Below are 16810 nucleotides of genomic sequence, written 5' to 3'. Positions count from 1 at the left end.
GGAAGCAGCACAAACTAGTAAATCGTCGTCTATATATTGATGTACTGTGTAAATTGCATTGCTGAAACGTGACCGGTCCACCCGGCCAGCCACTGACCAAACGACATAACCTCGTCATATTCTCCGATACAAACTCCGACTCGGGTTCACTCTTCACTCCCCACACTCATTGCCGAGTCCAGCGGCCTCCAGAACCATCACAGTCACTGCTTCGAGAGGCATGCTGACAGCCTTCCCTCAACAGCATCCGTTCCATATCAGAACACCATCAGACTGTCCACTGTGAATCATCTCCACGATACTCAACACATCTTCTCTGGGGTATAAAATCACGAAGGCTCCGGCCTCTAAACCCTCCAAGGCTCCCTGTGACCACTCTAGCCCCGCCGCCATTGCCAGTCAGTACCGGGCATACTTACGCATACCGTATCAAGACCCCTCACATCTTGGACTTGGCCGCGAAGAACTTCATGATGGCGTTGACGCAGTCGTCACTGGTCCACCGCTCCACCAGCCGGTCACACTCGCGATCGTTAACCTCGTGCAGGATCTTGGTCTCCAGGTCACGGGTCAGCGCCTTGCTGTACACCAGAGACTGGAGGGAGGAGAGGTTACGGGTCGTAAGAAACGGGAAGGTAGGTATGAGAGGGCTGAATACACAATAAACAACAGTTTGGAACACTTAAAGCACGCCGTGTCCTGAAACTTAAGCTCGAAACCCCTCGCATCACTCTAGCAAAATCGGCTCACACCTTGCCGTACTGAGCCCAGGCGATGACCTCTTCTCAGAGAGACTTAAAATAAACACAAACATCTACATTTCACCACCAAAGTCCACTCTGGCGTGTCGTACCTTGACGGGCAGCTGAGCGTGCTTCTGGAGGCGTGCCATCACCTCCTGCTGGAAGGTGTCTGCCGGCAGCACCTCAGTCACCAAGCCCACCCGCTCCGCCTCCTGGGCCGTCAGCTTCTTGTTGAACAACAGCATCTCGGCCGCCTGCAGACGGGAAACACACAGAGAGGTTGGATAAGAGAGTCAGGGACGGGTCGGGTCGCAGAGGGTCAGGGATGAGAGAGAGACGACGTACATTAAGTGACAGTGATAAGTAAGGTTGCTCACCAACGACGGCAGTCATAAGGACTGACTGGTGTACCTAAAAGATTATAGCGGCTACGGCGACTAGCACCGGAAAATCGGCAAACCCAATAAGATGTCACGTTAACTATGAAAACCGCGAGCATTTCAGCAGCATGGTGAAATTCTGCATTTCAGAATCCTCAAACGCCCAACACTTTGAGATCACCTAAGGCTGACCAGTCTCTTAAACATTTCAGTGACCCCTCGTCAAATCCCCCTCTTAAAGCTCGGTCCTCCTCCCGCCACCTTTTCTCACCTTGCCCGGTCCCATGATGCGCGGGAACGTGTAGCTGGAGCATCCCTCGGGCGACTGTCCCAGGTTGGAGAAGGGCGTGTGGAAGGTAGCCCGGTCCGACGCGTACACTGCGTCATACAGGCCCATGACGGTCACCGAGACACCGATCGCCGGCCCGTTCACCACGGCCACCAGAGGCTTCGGGAAGTCGATAAACGCCGACACGAAACGGCTGCGGAGGAAGAGGGTTGTTTGTAAGTCAACGTCCACCCACACTTCCATAGACATGAGCAGGCTCTGGATGGGAGTAATGACGCGTGAGCTCGAGAGGATGCATACAGACACATTTCCTATGCAGTTCCCACTGATACAAACTGAGAACGTCACGGAAAAGGGGATTCGAAAGTCAGATATGAACGCAGCACTGCTAAGAATCGGTTGGGAAGAAATCATGAGCCTTTCATTCTCGCCATTTACGTCTCTAGCTCCGTGACTCTACTAGTACTCACTTGAGCAGGACGCCCGACTCCTTGGCGATCTCCTTGATGTCCCCCTTGATGGCGGTGAAGTTGCTGAGGTCGTTGCCGCTGCTGTAGAAGTCGCCGGCGCCGGTGGTGACGGTGACCACGGTGGCCGGGTCGTCAGCCGCCTCCTTCAGGGCGGCTACCACCTCGTCGTACGACTGAGGAGGAGCGGAGGGCAGGTCAAAGTGGGGCTGTGGGCATGGGGAAAAGTGGGGACTCAACTATTGTCATTTAAGTCTATTGTCATTTAAGCTTGCTATGGTATACGAGGTAACAATAATACCGGAGGTGCTCTGCTATACAAAGAGTAGCAAACGTAAATATGTATTTGTAGCATCAAATCAAACACCCCCCCCCCCCCCCCCAACAACGACAACAATCAACGCCCTCACGTCACCCAGGGGGCCACCGCCCGTGCGTCACTCGCCCTGCCTACCTCCTTGAGGAAGGCGTTCTTCTTGGCGGGCCGGTTGAACTTGATGACCCGGAGTCCATCCGTTACGGTCGACTCGATGTATTTGTACTTCCCCGGCTCGGCCTGGGCGTCTGATGTCTCAGTGATCGAGCCGGCCAGCTCGTCAATCAGCGCAATGTACGCCTTCTGAGCCTCCTCCTAGAGACGGCAGGGGAAGGGAGAGTGTAACTTCTGGGGGATGGCAGGGGAGCATGGGGGGACGTGGCGTGTCATAATGAATTTGAGAGTACACTATTGATCGGAAAGCAAACATGGTACGCATGATTTTTATGATACGTCCGCAATTGCTATCGCTTATCGCAATTGCTGGCACTTGATGTATCACAGCGAATACAACTAACGTTATTTGGACAACATAGATGAACAAACAGCCCACTGTGCCGCTGGCCTTCCTGAGGTCACAACCCCTCATCCCCACTGACCTTGTTGGGGTCACGACCCCTCAGCCCCACTGACCTTGCTGAGGTCACAAATCCTCAGCCCCGCTGACCCCGCTAAGGTTACGACCCCCCCGTGCTGACCCCCCTAAGGTCACGACCAGACATGTGCATGGATCCGAGTGATGGATCTATGATCTCAGTGGATCTCGAAGCAAAGTACAGGTTGGGATCTATGATCCCACCGGATCCGGCGTGAAAAATACATCTTGGATCTATGATCTCATATGATCTGACGATAAATTAAGAACATGGATCTATGATCTGAGTGGATCCCACCATGCACCACATTTAAACCATGTTTTATAGGGTTTCTATGCCAATAAGTGCCACAAAACTATGGATTATGACGTGCGATCACATAAAATCACTGAAACAGTATGTTTGTGAGTTGAAACAAGTGTTTTTTGGGGATACATGTGTTGACAAAAAATAAGTGAGGATCTATGATCTCACTGGATCTCAAGCAAAAAATGAGACTCGGATCTGTGATCCCTACGGATCTCTTGATAAATTATAGAGCTGGATCTATGATCCCGTCGGATCCGAGATCAGGATCCGTGGGATCAGATCCCAGATCCATTTTCTGGGATCCATGCACATGTCTGGTCACGACCCCCCCGTGCTGACCTGGGTCATGTCTCCGAGGGCGTTCCAGGCGTCCCACTTGGCACGGCCCACGAAGTCCATCATACCGGGCCGGTCGGTGGCCACTTTGCCCACCGTCGACTGCTTGAACAGCGCGTAAATTTTCAGCTTGGCTTCATTGCCTGCAAACGGAAGGACAGAAAGGGAGGCGATTAGTGAAGTCACGATGGGAGCGGGATGTTAGACACTATCCAGCTGCGGAAGAGCGGGAAATTCTGGCGCTAGAGGGGCTTTCAGCTGTTGATAAACAGCATACTTTTGAAGACATACTCTCAGACAGTTGGTAGCTTTTTGCACCGAGGATGATAAGCGTAATTGCCGAAAAAGTAAAACAAGGCAGCGAAATAAATACAAGTACGCCGTAAACGAGAACATCAAATTCCAGTCGAAAACGATGATGTTTTCCTCACCGGGGTCTTCTGAGAGACTGTTGAGCCGCTCCTTGGCCTTTTCAAACTCCTTGAACACAGAGCTCATCATCCGCACCTGCGGAAGCGCCGTCTGGTGCAGTCTGAAACGGTGAGATACAAGGTCAATATCACGTCTTATCATCCGCTAAGTAATGGTCTACGATAAACAATCGAATTGTGAGCGTCTCCCGACAATTTTTTGTGTGAAAATAGTAACCGTTCATAAGCAAGCGGAGAACATAAAGCAAGCTAAAACGATCCCCTAGTGAAATTTGCCTTATCACGTCTATGATCCACCATATTTTGGATGAGCGACACTGCCAGTGCCCGACTAATTCACCGGATCAATTAAACCTTACCTTCACAGCTTTCAATCGCCGATCGTTGAACGACAGTTGAGCAAGCACCACTCTCGCGACCGACCGAGCGGCCACTGTATCTTAAACACCGAGCGATCTTATCGCAATCTTCAGCTCCCCACCCCACCTCCCACCCCCCGCCCGGGCTTCCCTCCCGGCGGTGTCAAGTTGGGGTCTCGGGTTTTCCGTGTAAAAGTAGCATTGTTCTTATGGCTCAGAGAGCACTCTTTGATGCCAAGGCTCATAATGACAGCCTGAGTTGAGACTGACATCCAGAGCTCAGAACACACCCATAGTTGACTCTTGCTAGGCAATCTCAGTCAATGTGTCCATCTACACCTGTGTATGTTTAGGTCAAAAGATGAAGGGAGAGAGAGAGAGAGAGAGAGAGAGAGAGAGAGAGAGAGAGAGAGAGAGAGAGAGAGAGAGAGAGAGAGAGAGAGGAGAGAGAGAGAGAGAGAGAGAGAGAGAGAGAGAGAGAGAGAGAGAGAGAGAGAGAGAGAGAGAGAGAGAGAGAGAGAGAGAGAGAGAGAGAGAGAGAGAGAGAGAGAGAGAGAGAGAGAGAGAGAGACAGAGACAGAGACAGAGACAGAGACAGAGCATAGATAGAAGAGAGGACTGAGGGAGGAGGTATGAGAGAAGAGAAAAGTGGGGAGAAGAGGGGAGGAGACCAGAGAGGAGAGAGATAAGAAAGGAGAAGTGAAATGATTAACTCAAAGGGAGAAGAAAGGAGAGATGAGAAAAGAGAACTGAGAACTGAAGCAAGATGAGAAAGGGTAGAGAGGAGAGGAAGGAAGATAGAGGAAAAGGCAGATAGTTGGAGAGTACATTGGAAAGCAGTAGGCGGAACTATGGTCAAGCGTACCCATTTTCGGGAACGCATTTTCGTTCCCATGTTTGGGAACGATAAACCCAAATATGGGAACGCCATGTAGGCATTATTTAAAACAAGAAAAAGAACCGTTAAATGACGTCCAAAAAATATAAAACGATCGTGAACCGCCTGATAGTTGTCTCAATATTGTTGGGAAAGAGTTTGATATTGTAAGGCCCATCGTAGTTTCAAATCGTTCCCCTATTTCTAAAGCAGTCCATCACCCGGGCCGCGAGCCCAAATTTGGGAACGCTCTCGTACACTGGTGCTGCAAGCGTTCCTTATTATGGGAACGGCGTACCCAAAATTGGGAACGATTTCACCGACGCCTTTCAGGGGCTCTTTTCATTAACAAGCATCACGTCCAACGCCGCAAATTATTGTTAACGCAACAATCATCAGATGACCTTTCCGGCAAGACCGTTGCATGTTTCGCCCGGTCTTCTGCGCTTTTATTCCCGTCGATCTCGCAGCGGGCACGCCCCCCTCTGCAGGATTACGTAATCCACAACGCTCAGCGATGTTCAACAAGGTCTTCCATACCTATATCCACCGTCCGCGCCGAGGGTGGAGACATGTCAAGCACCTGTCTGCTAATCACCGAGAGTTGACGAGCACAAGAAGTATCCAAAAATGGGAACGCTGAATATGTTACACCCTCAAAACACCTAGTCCCAATGAAAATCTAGTTTTTTCCTTTCTTAATGAGTGTAAGTGGCAAAAGGCCTGGTAGGATGGGCACGAGGAATGATCGAAATCAGCATAAAAATTATAAATAAGCCACAAAGAGCGACCTATATCAGAGAAAATCCCCCCAAACGATCATGCTTAGAAACGCCGAAGACAAAAACCACGCTCATGACGCTGCTTATAAAACAACGCTAAACAGCTAGCATCCAAATAAAATATGTCTTTCAGAACTGATAAAATACAGCTGAATGATTTTAAACCACTGAAACTGAGTTTACAACAGTAGTTCAGTAAAATCACTGACGTTCCACGCGGTCGATCGCCTCGACACCAAAAGTCAACAATATTACCTCGGGACTGTCCGCGTGTTCGCTTGCATATGTCAGCATCTGGTGTCGCTAGAATGAAACTTCATAACCAGGCGAAAATTATTATACTTGACCTCAAAATGTAAAAAATGCTTCATTTTCCTTAAAATTGCATGTTAAATGTCATATAACCCATATTTCCACCATTCTGTCATTTTTAAAAAATCATTAAAAATATCATTCCACGGTCAATTTCCTTGTTCCACGGTCAGATTAAAGATAACTTTATGGAGATTTAGTAGATACTTAAATCAGCGTGCACTTTTTTTAGACGTGATGCACTTTTGAGTTTTAGTGGGCGAACGGCCGAAAAATTGCCTTCCGTTCTCATAAATGGGAACGCCCGTTCCCATATTTGGGAACTCCGTTCCCAAAAATGGGAACGTTCCTATATTTGGGTACTCATGACCATAGTTCCGCCTACTGAAAGGGCAAAGAGAAAATAATAGTGGAAAAATAGGGAGTGAAGAGTTATTAGCAGAGAGATTTGTTTATTGGGGTTTATGGGTGTGCCGACTGCAAAGGTCACTTTGTGCCTATACCTAAGCAGAGAGAGGGGAGGATGAAGAGAAAAAAAATGAAGAAGAGGGCAGATTGTAAAAGAGGGGGAGAAGGGAGACATTAGAAAATATCAAATAAAATGTCAACTAATAGTGTCACATAGTGTGAAACCACATTGATTCTAATGACTGAAAAGTATCATCAATATTTCATAGCTTCAGAAGCCACAAGAATTGTGCAAATGAAATACAAGAGTACCTACAACACCAAAGATATTGAAAAGGAATGGACCTTGACCTGACTCTGGGAAAACTTGAACTTTCGACTTACCTTGGTCGCAGCCCCTTGCTCACGTTGAATGAGAGGCTAAGGATGTGTTTCAGTGACATAACTTAGCACAGTTATATATGTGCAGTTACTTCCTATTTGCACAAAAACTAAAACAAAATGCAATTAATCGGCGGCTGTAAACTTGCTGTGTATAAAAAACAAGTGTCAGCAGGGGCAGCAACACGCAAGAGAAAATATATGGTAGCCCGTCCGATAATAGGGAAAAACCTTTACGGTCGTTCGGGGGTAGTAAAGGAATCTTGGTTCGGGTTTGATGCTCGTCATGATCTTGGGTCGCTCTTGATCGAATGCAAGGCTACAAATATCAGCCGAGTCGTCAAACAACAATGGTTGACCCATTCATGCACTAACAGCATTAGCTCCTTTAAAAATATGTCAGATGTAACAGACTACTACACCAGCGCGTCTACCCAGTCAAAACCCCTGTGATCTTCCTTTAACTCATACGTGCTTGCCCTCACTGAATCAGATACTACCTATCCACGTAATCAGTGTTCACTCAGTGCCTCCCCTTCCACGACATGAGGAATCAATCTCACGAATTCCACACAAACACCATTATCTGCCGCGGCGGCGGCCGACCGCGCCTCCTCTGTATTCCCGATACAAATACGGACAGCACACCAGTTCCATTTCGATCCATCTCTCTCGAACAAGGCAGCGCCAGTGGGCAACGAAATCATCCTTTGTGACACCGTCGGCCGTCCAGCAGGGCGCGCGGACACGCGGCCGAATCAGTAGCACCGCCGCGTCACCCCTCCCTCCCGGGCGCCCTCCCCTCCATCCCCGGGGCGACCCCCCCCCCCCCCCCGCCGACCACTAGACAGGCTCGCCAGCCGAGAGGCGGGCAGCTAGGAGCCCATCAAAGTACTAAAGTAAAAATGCGCGGCACCTGCTGAGCCGACTTGGGAATTCGGTGAGCGAGCATCAAGACTGAAAGCACATACAGACGACAGCGCACGTGTGTTGGCCGGCGGTCACCGCCAGTGCGGCGACACTCTGATACCAGACAGCGGACAGCACCGGGAGACGATAGATAGCAGATAACTGGAAACAATACAGTGGGTTATAATATAGCATTAAATTAGTACCGTGCTGTTTGTGAAACGGCGGCAGCATGTCATTCTCACCCCTACAAGCCTCTGCGATACGATAGCACTAAGTATTTATCTGGCTGCATCCTCTTTCCGGCCGTAAAAATAGCCGCTCACCACACATAATAGGCGAAATGATCCGACGCCGCGCGCCTTGGCGCATATTGTGAGCGTGTAGTACCTCAGGACGCGGAAATGCGAGACGTATCGACAATGAACCCTCACCGGCGCCAGTTCATTGCCATAATTCCACAGAAATGACGCACCGCGCCGGGACCAGCTCCCGCACAGAGACGATACCGGCGCGGGGAATCGACAAACGGTTCAGAACAGCGCCGGATCGCCAAGTCTGTAGCTGACGTCACTGTTTTTTGTGACGTCACTTTTCCCGTTCCTAACGTCACCAATTCTTCAGAGACGGCCGGACAGAGTCGACGTTCGTTTTGCTCCATAGAAGTCCCCTCTCCATATTCAGTTAGGCCGGTCCTCTAACTTCTGCGGCAGCGAGCCACCAGTGGTGTAGAACGACTGCAACAAGTCAGACAAAGTGGACACGTGAGGGCTAGCGGGAATCGGGTGAGGAACCCAACAAACCCACACATTGACTTTGCCCGGTATAATGCTTGAGGCAGGATGAGCACAGAACGAAAAAAGGTAATTACTTTAGACTTAGACTTATTTCGTCGACTCCATCTAGTAGATGCAGGATCATTTCTGATCGTCTTCCAATTATGTTAGCTGTCTGGATGATATAAATTTTCAGGACATCATAGCGAGCGAAGCGAGCGGACTGACAGCGGAGTCTTACGTAGAATAACGGAAATTTCTGAGTATGAGCGGCCGGCCGGCCGTGGTCACGATTCTGCGACGCTTATATCTCAGCAACCACTTGACCGATTTACATGCGGTAATTTTTATAGGGCAGCTTCATTCCTTCTACCGAGTATTTGACTATTCCCGATGCATGTGGGTGACCCCTTATGCACGTGCCACGTGCAAAACGAAGAGGTGTCACTTTTCTAATTGTTGCAATATCTCTGTAACTACTTGGCCGATTGCGCTGAAAGTTGGCATGTAGGTAGGCACCCACTAGGCAGGCAATGCATATCCATGTGCCACAGTTGGGGTGCTGCCGCACGTGCGCACGTGCAGGGGTCGATTCCAGATCTCGAGAACGGCTGGACCGATGGCGCTCAAATTTGGCACATGGTTAGGGACCGGTTAGTAGGGTGCCGTGCAAAAGTCAGTTGGGACCCATTTTGCACGTGCCGGGTGCCGCTTCCAGATCTCGAGAACGGCTGGCCGATTGTGCTCAAATTTGGCACATCGCTAGAGACCGGTTAGTAGGGTGCCGTGCACAAGTCAGCTGGAGGTACCCCCTCGAAATTTCGCACGTGCAAGGCTCACCCTCTCGCTCGCTCCGTTAGTCGCCCCAAAAGGCGTTATACTGGTGTTAGCACTTCGAATTGTTTCATAATCTACGCACAGACAGTGCAGTACAGGAAACAATAAGCACGAGCAATGTTTGCCAATAAACTGTGTTAGGATTCACGATTAACAAGCATACGCATTTTGCCAAGTAGACCTGCAGCACCTGTCAGCTGTAGATCTACCCGTCTCAAACAACCCCCCCCCCCCCCCGAACTCACGCGGTGCGGCGCCGGCCGGTGGCCGCGATCGGGCAGCTCAATTACAAGATGGCGCACTTTTTCTTCTTGGCCGGCTCGGGCGGCTCCAGGGCGGCCAGGATAGCCTCGTCAAACACGTTCTTCAGTCCTTTCTGCGGAACGGAGACGGGCGAGTGTTAGCGGGAGGAATTCATCAGCTACCAGTGGGGTGGGACAAGGGTCATTAACAACGGACAACAGGTCACGGACAAAGGACAACGGTCACATGCATTCACCACAGGCCACCGAAAACGGACATAGGTCACGGACATTGGACACATGTCATCGACATCGATCACATTTCACAAGTAATCAGTCATAGATCAACACGATACAAGGATGACGGTCATTACAATCAACTCATCTCCACTCACTAGATTCGGTACCCAACACAAGCACACGACTTCATATCAATCGTCCGCAGTCAGCGGACAGCATTCCAATCTCAAACTCTGACTACACCCACTCATCCTCGCCCACCTCTCACAGCAATCTTGCTTCTCACAACCCTTCCATTCTCACCTGTGTGAGCGCCGAGCACTCGACGTATTTGACGGCTCGCAGCTCCCTGGCCAGCTTCTCGCCGTACTCGAGTGAGATGGGCCGCTGTTTGTTTTTGGCGAGCTTCTCGTTGGTGGCGGCGTCGTCTCGCAAGTCGATCTGGGTGCCGACCAGCAGGAACGGCGTCTTCTGACAGTGGTGCGTTATCTCGGGCACCCACTGCCGGGAAACGGCGAGGGAAATGGGGTTATTCACCGTGATAAGGGGGTGAGGTTGAAAGCTAGCGAGGGAAAGATGGGGTTGAACGGTGAGGTGTGGATGTAAAAGACAAGCAGCGATGATGAGCAAAGTTGCGGTGGTAGTCAGAATTAAGAACCTTTTACCAATGATGGTCAGAACATCAGTGCAGTGGCGAGCACAGCCCTCCAGCAGTGGTAGCCTGAGCCACCGTCAGCGAGGCAGCGAGTTCGGAACCACGGCGGGGTAACGACAGCACCGAGAGGGTAGGTAAAAACTGACCACGACGGGCAGCAACGTTATCAACAAAATACATCAGCAGCTAGTCGGTGGCATTAAGGACAGATGATGAATAATTAATGCGGGTGAAAACGATGAGCTGTTGGGGCGGGGTCCAGTTTTTCACGGCAGTGCCGGCTTGGTACCATGGCGTGTCGATGGACATCGTGACAGGTTAAACTGGAAACCTTCAGCAGAAGCGTTCAGTAAAAAGTCGGTCCAAGAGAGCCATCGTCTGGGAAAAGGCATTCAAGAACACCGCATCAAATACAGCCAGTGTAACATTCAGATAAAATATAAAGAATGCTGGCGTAAAATTACTCATTTAACTGGCTCTCTGAGCTAGTGAATGAAGTGCAGGACGCTGGAACATTATTCCTGATGTTTGTGATTCTCGGAAACGGCTAACCCCATCGCTGGACGCTGTAGCTCGTAGATTCATTGCCAACGATGCGGCGTTTAGCGAACATGGCGAGAATTCAACGACCATCCTATTTTAAAACATCGTTCAAATGTACAGCCCTCTGCAAACTGCGTGGTAGGTATTCTTTTTCCGACAAAACCGAGAATAATGCGGATACTATGCTATCGGTCACTCGGAAATCGTAACAGCAAGACGCGGGAGACTCCGCACCTTGGATTGGCATTCCCATCGTACTCATTTTCCATCCAGTTTGGCAACAAAATCCAAAAGTTTATAATTGCTCCAAAAACAAACTTTTGCATTTTGTTGCCACAAAGGCATCTAGTTTGTTAAGTGATAGACCCAATCGAAGGAGTGGAGCGTGGCGCGCCCTCTACTTGCAGTGAGTTCCGACCGACTGATAACATAATCTTTGAGTTATTACCGGTTTTGTCGAAAAAAGAATACCTACCACGCAGTCTGCTGAGGGCTGTACATACAGACAGAATAAAAAGTAAACCTGTGATCGAGTTTCTACAAAGTTTGACAGGGGTGTAATGATTCGGGGAATGTTTCGTGGCTTGGGCACGTTTGTTCAAAGATGGAGGCGACTTCCACCAGGAAACGTGTGTCCTGAAATTCAGATACCGCCGCCGTCGTCAGCTTCAACTAGCGTCAACATGTGACGTCTGTGGCGTCAGAGTCGTCCCATTCCACGGCCGATCAGAGGAAACGGTTCACCTGGCCGGCCTGGCCGGCGATGCCATCAGGGCAGTCACCTGTCCACCCTGCCGCTGACAAAAAGCCCCCGTCCTCGGCGGCCGGTCAGTGGCAGCCGCCGTGCCGTCCGCCGTCCGTCCAGTGTCGGTCAGCTCCCCTCGGCAGCCGGTCGACCGTCTCCAAGGACTGGGGGACCCCGGGCACAGCCTCCGGCGTCTCTTATATAGCTGGTGGACCGAGCAGCCGCGCACTGACCGTCACGCTGCCGCCGAGGGAGGACGTCACATACCGTCAGTAGCAATCAGTTAACGTTCATTCGACGGTCGTTTGGTGACTGCCCGTCCTCTACTGCCTGGTGTTCAGACTTCATCGTCTCTCAGCTCTTCACGGACTCGCCGCTATAGGTGTGGATCTCCGCAGCTACTGTCGGCGTCCCAGCCGAGCCGCCATGAGGTCCGCGTCGGTCCGCCGCCCGGCCACCCCGGCGGGTCTGCTCCTGCTGACCCTCCTCGGCACAGTCTCCGACGCCCGCTTCAGCTACGGCTACAGCACCGGGCCGTACGGCGTGTTCTTCCACACCGCTCGGCACGGCAGCCACGTCAGCGCGGAGCAGACGGGGAGCGGAGCTCACAACGTCCGTGACTCCGCCGTCCAAACGATCGGCAGGAGCGCAGAAATCCGCGACGGCATCGACAGCATCCCTCAGCAAACGGTCCTAGATCGTCATGAAACTCCCAGTCAAGAAGCTTCAACGTATTCCAGCTCTGATGACCAGCCTAATCTGACAGTGGGGTACGCCGTCTATACAGAGGGAGACAAACACGCCGTGGAGAGCCTCCAGTACCCGGAGGATCTTCCGGCCAAAACATCTGACGGCTTATTTGAGTACCCGAGTCCATTCCCTAACGAACCAGAGGACGGCACGAGCGTCTTTGAGGAGAGCGAGGAGGAGGACATCAAGTGTCTCCACGCCCGCCAGTCACCAATCGACATCAACACGTGCTGCGTGCAGCGCCGGCTCACCAGCACGCTGCGACTGAAGAACTTTGACATCCCGCCGACCACCTTCAACCTGAGCAACACGGGCAAGGACGTCATGTGCTGGGCTACGTGGCAGGACAGGACGATACCGACCATGAGCGGGGCAGGGCTGCCCGGGACGTTCATCCCGTTCGCCATCGATATGCACTGGGCGACAGACGACTCGGCCGGCTCTGAGCATACCGTCAACGGCGGCCGCTACCCGCTCGAACTGCACATCCAAACCTACAACGCCAAGTACGACTCGCTGGAGCTGGCGCTCACAAAGGTGGATGGTATCGCTGTGCTGGGGGTGCTCTACTCGCTGGACGAAAAGTACGGCGGCGGCCGCGGCTTCACGGCGCTCACCGAGGCCATTGCGCGCGTCCCCACGGCCGTCTCGACGGTGGAGATGGCGGCGCCGCCGTCCATGGCCTCCTTCCTGCCGGATAATCTGTCGGACCGGGCGCAGTACAAGGGGTCGCTGACAGGAGCGCCCTACCTGGAGGTGGTGCACTGGATACTGCTGCTCACACCGGCGCGCATCCTGGCGCCCGAGCTGGCCCTGCTGCGGTCGCTGCAAAAAGAGGACGGCTCGCCGATCGGGGACACGTACCGCGCGCCGCAGGACCGCTGCGGCCGCCAGGTCACCCGCTCGGGGTTCCGACAGCTGTTTGAAAAGTGCGCCTATCATCAAACCGACCCAGCCGTTAGAGCGTAACGGAGTCGGACAGGGAAAACAACGCAGAAAGACGAGCAGGCGAACGCAAATCGTGCGAATATCGATTACACACTGCGAGTTTAATTTCTGGCTCAGGGCAATGAAGTGTAAAACCGTCAAAAGCAACCAATACGTCCGCGAATATAATACAGCCAGATGATTGCATTATTGAGCGCAATTTCGCATACAATTTTGTCGCTGGTGCAAAGATCGTTGGAGCAGGATTGTTGTCGCAGTTTGTGTGCCATCATCATCACTTACATGGCTCCTCTGTTTAAGCTACCTGTGTTCATTCATTCTTGCACTTCTACTAAAACTTATTGTAATTGCTCATCTGTTGGCATTTCAGTAAGCTGTGCGCTCTTTTGCTGCAATTTTTCATTTTTTCATCATGGAGGATCAGTTGGAGACGATTGATGTGTGCTCCTATGTTAGGAGATCAGGGGGTGATGTCATCTGAAAATGCTTTGTGTGTATTGTCAAATAAACATCAGAATAAAACTAAGCAATCAATAACAAGCATTGGTTCAATAAAACGTACCACACTCAGCCTACTGACAACAACCGCCTCACCTGACCGCCTTCATCCACCAAAGCAGCCAAGCACACCCATGAGTCCAGAACCCACCTTCTCCTTGACGTTCTCGAAGGAGGAGGGCGACACGACCGAGAAGCAGACGAGGAAGACGTCTGTCTGGGGGTAGGAGAGCGGCCGCAGGCGGTCGTAGTCCTCCTGACCGGCCGTGTCGAACAGACCGAGCGTGTACGGCTCGCCGCCAATCATCACCGTCACAGCGTAGTTGTCAAACACCTGCAGATGGGAGTCCGATGGCGTGATGGGTGCACCAGGGATTGATGGCGGGTGTATGATTGTTTGTGCGCCAAACTTGGTAGAAGACCAGTAAATGTTCTTTTCTTGTGCAGCTAGTAGTCTGTGAGATGAATAAATTAATTAACATCAGAATAAGTCAGGGGTATAAAAATTGTCTAATTACCAGTGTTATTGAAACTTCAACAAAAAAGTCTGTCACCAGAAATGATTCATTATCACATGCAAACAAGCATTGGCTTCAGCAAGCAAATGTACCATTTAAAATAAGAATCATTGGTACCTATCAGAGAGCTCTGTTTAGATTAATCGTCCCATTGTAGTGACCACAGCTGATTGGTAAAAGGTATGTAAGAAACTTACGGTGGGCACATATTCTGATGGAAAGCGGTTGGTTGTGTATGAGATGAGCAGACAGGTCTTTCCAACAGCACCATCCCCTACCACGACACACTTGATGGTTTGCATAGTAACACCTGGAAATAAGTAGAAAAATCAATATTCAACACTTAACAAGCTCACTGAGAGAAAAAGCTATGGTAAGGCATTAGAAAATCTAACATTATCACATATCAAACTAATGATTCATAATGCAACCTATGGCAGCACTTGCAAAATGTATTTGCACCTGCAAGTGGACAAGTAGAAACCCCTACTGAAAAAATGTAGGTAGTTGGGTAGTAGTAAAGCAGGCATCACACTTGTTTTTTTTTTCCAACCAAGAAGAGGCACTGTAGCCTAGGTTAGGTTGTAGGTTGTAGGTTTTATGGAGTAGGTTTTAGGTTGTAGTTTGTAGGTTTTACGTTGCAGGTTGTAGGTAAGGTTAGGTGAGGTTTGGTTAGGTTTGGTTTGGTTTGATAAGATAAAGAAAGCATCTTTAGGTAAAGGCATGCTTCTCCTTGGATGGAAAAAAAGAGTGTGACACCTGCTTTATGACTACTGGTAGATGGTCTTAGCATATAGGCATGGAAACAATTACCCAACACTCGCCAAAATAAGTTGACATGTGCTTAAAACAGGAAGACAATATGCTTTTAGTAAAGTTGCAGTTAACAAATACCTACTGAAATTTCCAAGAACAATAGGCTAAACTGCAAAACATAGGTAATTGATTTTATGAGATCCCTTATCCCAGTACCCTGCATGCACAGTGCACCAGGCCTCTGCTGCCCTTGCATTCCTCTTTGCCCAGTGCCCTAAGCAAAGATTCAATTGTTCATCACATGCTAAGCTGCCAGAAAGATGTTTAAGCAAAAAACAGAGCATGCTGTAGCCTATGTATGTAGCATGTTGAATGATTATTGATTTCTTCATCGTTCATAGTTGGAAAATGGAATAAGTGGATGAAATTCGTAGCTTGAGATAGCACCAGTTTGGTTTGATGATGCCAAGTGCTACCATTTTGATTTTGATAAAATGACAACAAAGAAGATATGAATATGAAAGTTCACTCTCACCTGTAAGGCCTCAGGACAAAATTAGTGGAAAACAGCCTGAAGAAATTTTGATTTTTATCTGCCTCCCAGGCTGAAGATAAAGCTTGTGAAACGCACGCTCCAATCACTCGATCAGCATGTGATGCACACACTTTTAAGAAAATGACACATATATTTTCTACGGTCTATAAAATTCAACAGTTTTTTTTTCGTTAAAAATATACTCCAAATAACATTTATCTAGCTGTCCCGGTGACAATCATTACTTCGTGGGAGCGTCGGATGCGTCACTCACCAATTGCTGCCATATCAAAAGGTGAAGTAATTTTTGTAGCACCAAATATAGCTTCATCATAATTCTCTATGGTAATTCATCCATAATTTCGACAATTATGATTTATTTCGTAAGAAAATATTGTTCTGTGCAACCTGAATGATCACATCCATCACACTCAAGATGCTCTAGGAAGGTTAGAAAGGCTCAAAATAAGCCAATGGTATAGGCTCGACAGTCGACAACCACCATAGGCGGGGTCTCGACCCTTGGTATATAGGGCCTTGGACCCTTGTTGCACATTAATTAGCAAAACTCACATTAGACAAGATTTTCGACTTAAATCTGAAAGATCACATACACGGAATTGAAAACACCCGTCGGCCGAGCTTTGTCCAGTGGCAGCCGTATGGGGCCCGCCGCCCGGGGGCATGAAAGGTCACGCCCGGCCGTCAGGGACAGGACCTGCTGACGTCTGCAACACCTCAAAGAAAAATGAGCAGTCCATAAATTCTGATTAACCCAAAACTCTGAACTTAAGTCCCACCTGAGCTCACAAATGGATGAGTGCTTTGACTTTACGGGCATCGCAATCGGCATTCGGCAAATCCCCTCCCTT

General features: G+C 49.9%; 2 protein-coding genes across 3 annotated transcripts; both read right to left on the bottom strand.

Annotated features, from left to right (window-relative positions):
• Positions 1 to 18: 18 nt before the first annotated feature.
• On the bottom strand, positions 19 to 7179 carry LOC122366733 (enoyl-CoA delta isomerase 2-like). 2 transcript variants are annotated; one of them, XM_043339269.1, is made up of 8 exons: positions 6990 to 7179; positions 3868 to 3968; positions 3440 to 3579; positions 2334 to 2510; positions 1883 to 2055; positions 1395 to 1605; positions 854 to 997; positions 19 to 595 (listed from the first exon to the last, which is right to left on the bottom strand). In XM_043339269.1, the coding sequence occupies exons 1-8, from the start codon at positions 7046 to 7048 to the stop codon at positions 440 to 442; spliced, it is 1161 nt and encodes a 386-aa protein (XP_043195204.1). In that variant the 5' UTR covers positions 7049 to 7179; the 3' UTR covers positions 19 to 439. The 2 variants fall into 2 exon arrangements, with proteins under 2 accessions (XP_043195204.1, XP_043195205.1); XM_043339270.1 differs by lacking the exon at positions 6990 to 7179 and adding an exon at positions 4227 to 4311.
• Positions 7180 to 7571: 392 nt separating this feature from the next.
• On the bottom strand, positions 7572 to 16212 carry LOC122366737 (cdc42 homolog). Its single transcript, XM_043339274.1, has 6 exons — positions 15939 to 16212; positions 14845 to 14957; positions 14281 to 14463; positions 10294 to 10491; positions 9754 to 9884; positions 7572 to 8632 (listed from the first exon to the last, which is right to left on the bottom strand). The coding sequence occupies exons 2-5, from the start codon at positions 14947 to 14949 to the stop codon at positions 9795 to 9797; spliced, it is 576 nt and encodes a 191-aa protein (XP_043195209.1). The 5' UTR covers positions 14950 to 14957; positions 15939 to 16212; the 3' UTR covers positions 7572 to 8632; positions 9754 to 9794.
• Positions 16213 to 16810: the final 598 nt, after the last annotated feature.

The sequence above is a fragment of the Amphibalanus amphitrite genome, unplaced genomic scaffold, assembly GCF_019059575.1.
Source record: "Amphibalanus amphitrite isolate SeventyFive unplaced genomic scaffold, NRLGWU_Aamphi_draft 000827F_arrow, whole genome shotgun sequence".
Lineage (NCBI taxonomy): Eukaryota > Metazoa > Arthropoda > Thecostraca > Balanomorpha > Balanidae > Amphibalanus > Amphibalanus amphitrite.
The sequence above is the reverse complement of the archived record's forward strand: the minus strand, read 5'-3'. Positions and strand labels throughout refer to the sequence as shown.

Excerpts from the sequence above, each read along its gene's own strand:
- LOC122366733 (XM_043339269.1), bottom strand. The coding sequence starts at position 7,048 with ATGTCACTGAAACACATCCTTAGCCTCTCATTCAACGTGAGCAAGGGG. Across the intron at positions 3,580-3,867 it reads CAGTCTCTCAGAAGACCCCG|GCAATGAAGCCAAGCTGAAA; the intron begins GTGAGGAAAACA and ends TTCCGTTTGCAG. Across the intron at positions 1,606-1,882 it reads GAGTCGGGCGTCCTGCTCAA|CCGTTTCGTGTCGGCGTTTA; the intron begins GTGAGTACTAGT and ends CTTCCTCCGCAG.
- LOC122366737 (XM_043339274.1), bottom strand. The coding sequence starts at position 14,949 with ATGCAAACCATCAAGTGTGTCGTGGTAGGGGATGGTGCTGTTGGAAAG. Across the intron at positions 14,464-14,844 it reads CATCAGAATATGTGCCCACC|GTGTTTGACAACTACGCTGT; the intron begins GTAAGTTTCTTA and ends TCCCATCTGCAG. Across the intron at positions 10,492-14,280 it reads TCGAGAACGTCAAGGAGAAG|TGGGTGCCCGAGATAACGCA; the intron begins GTGGGTTCTGGA and ends GTTTCCCGGCAG.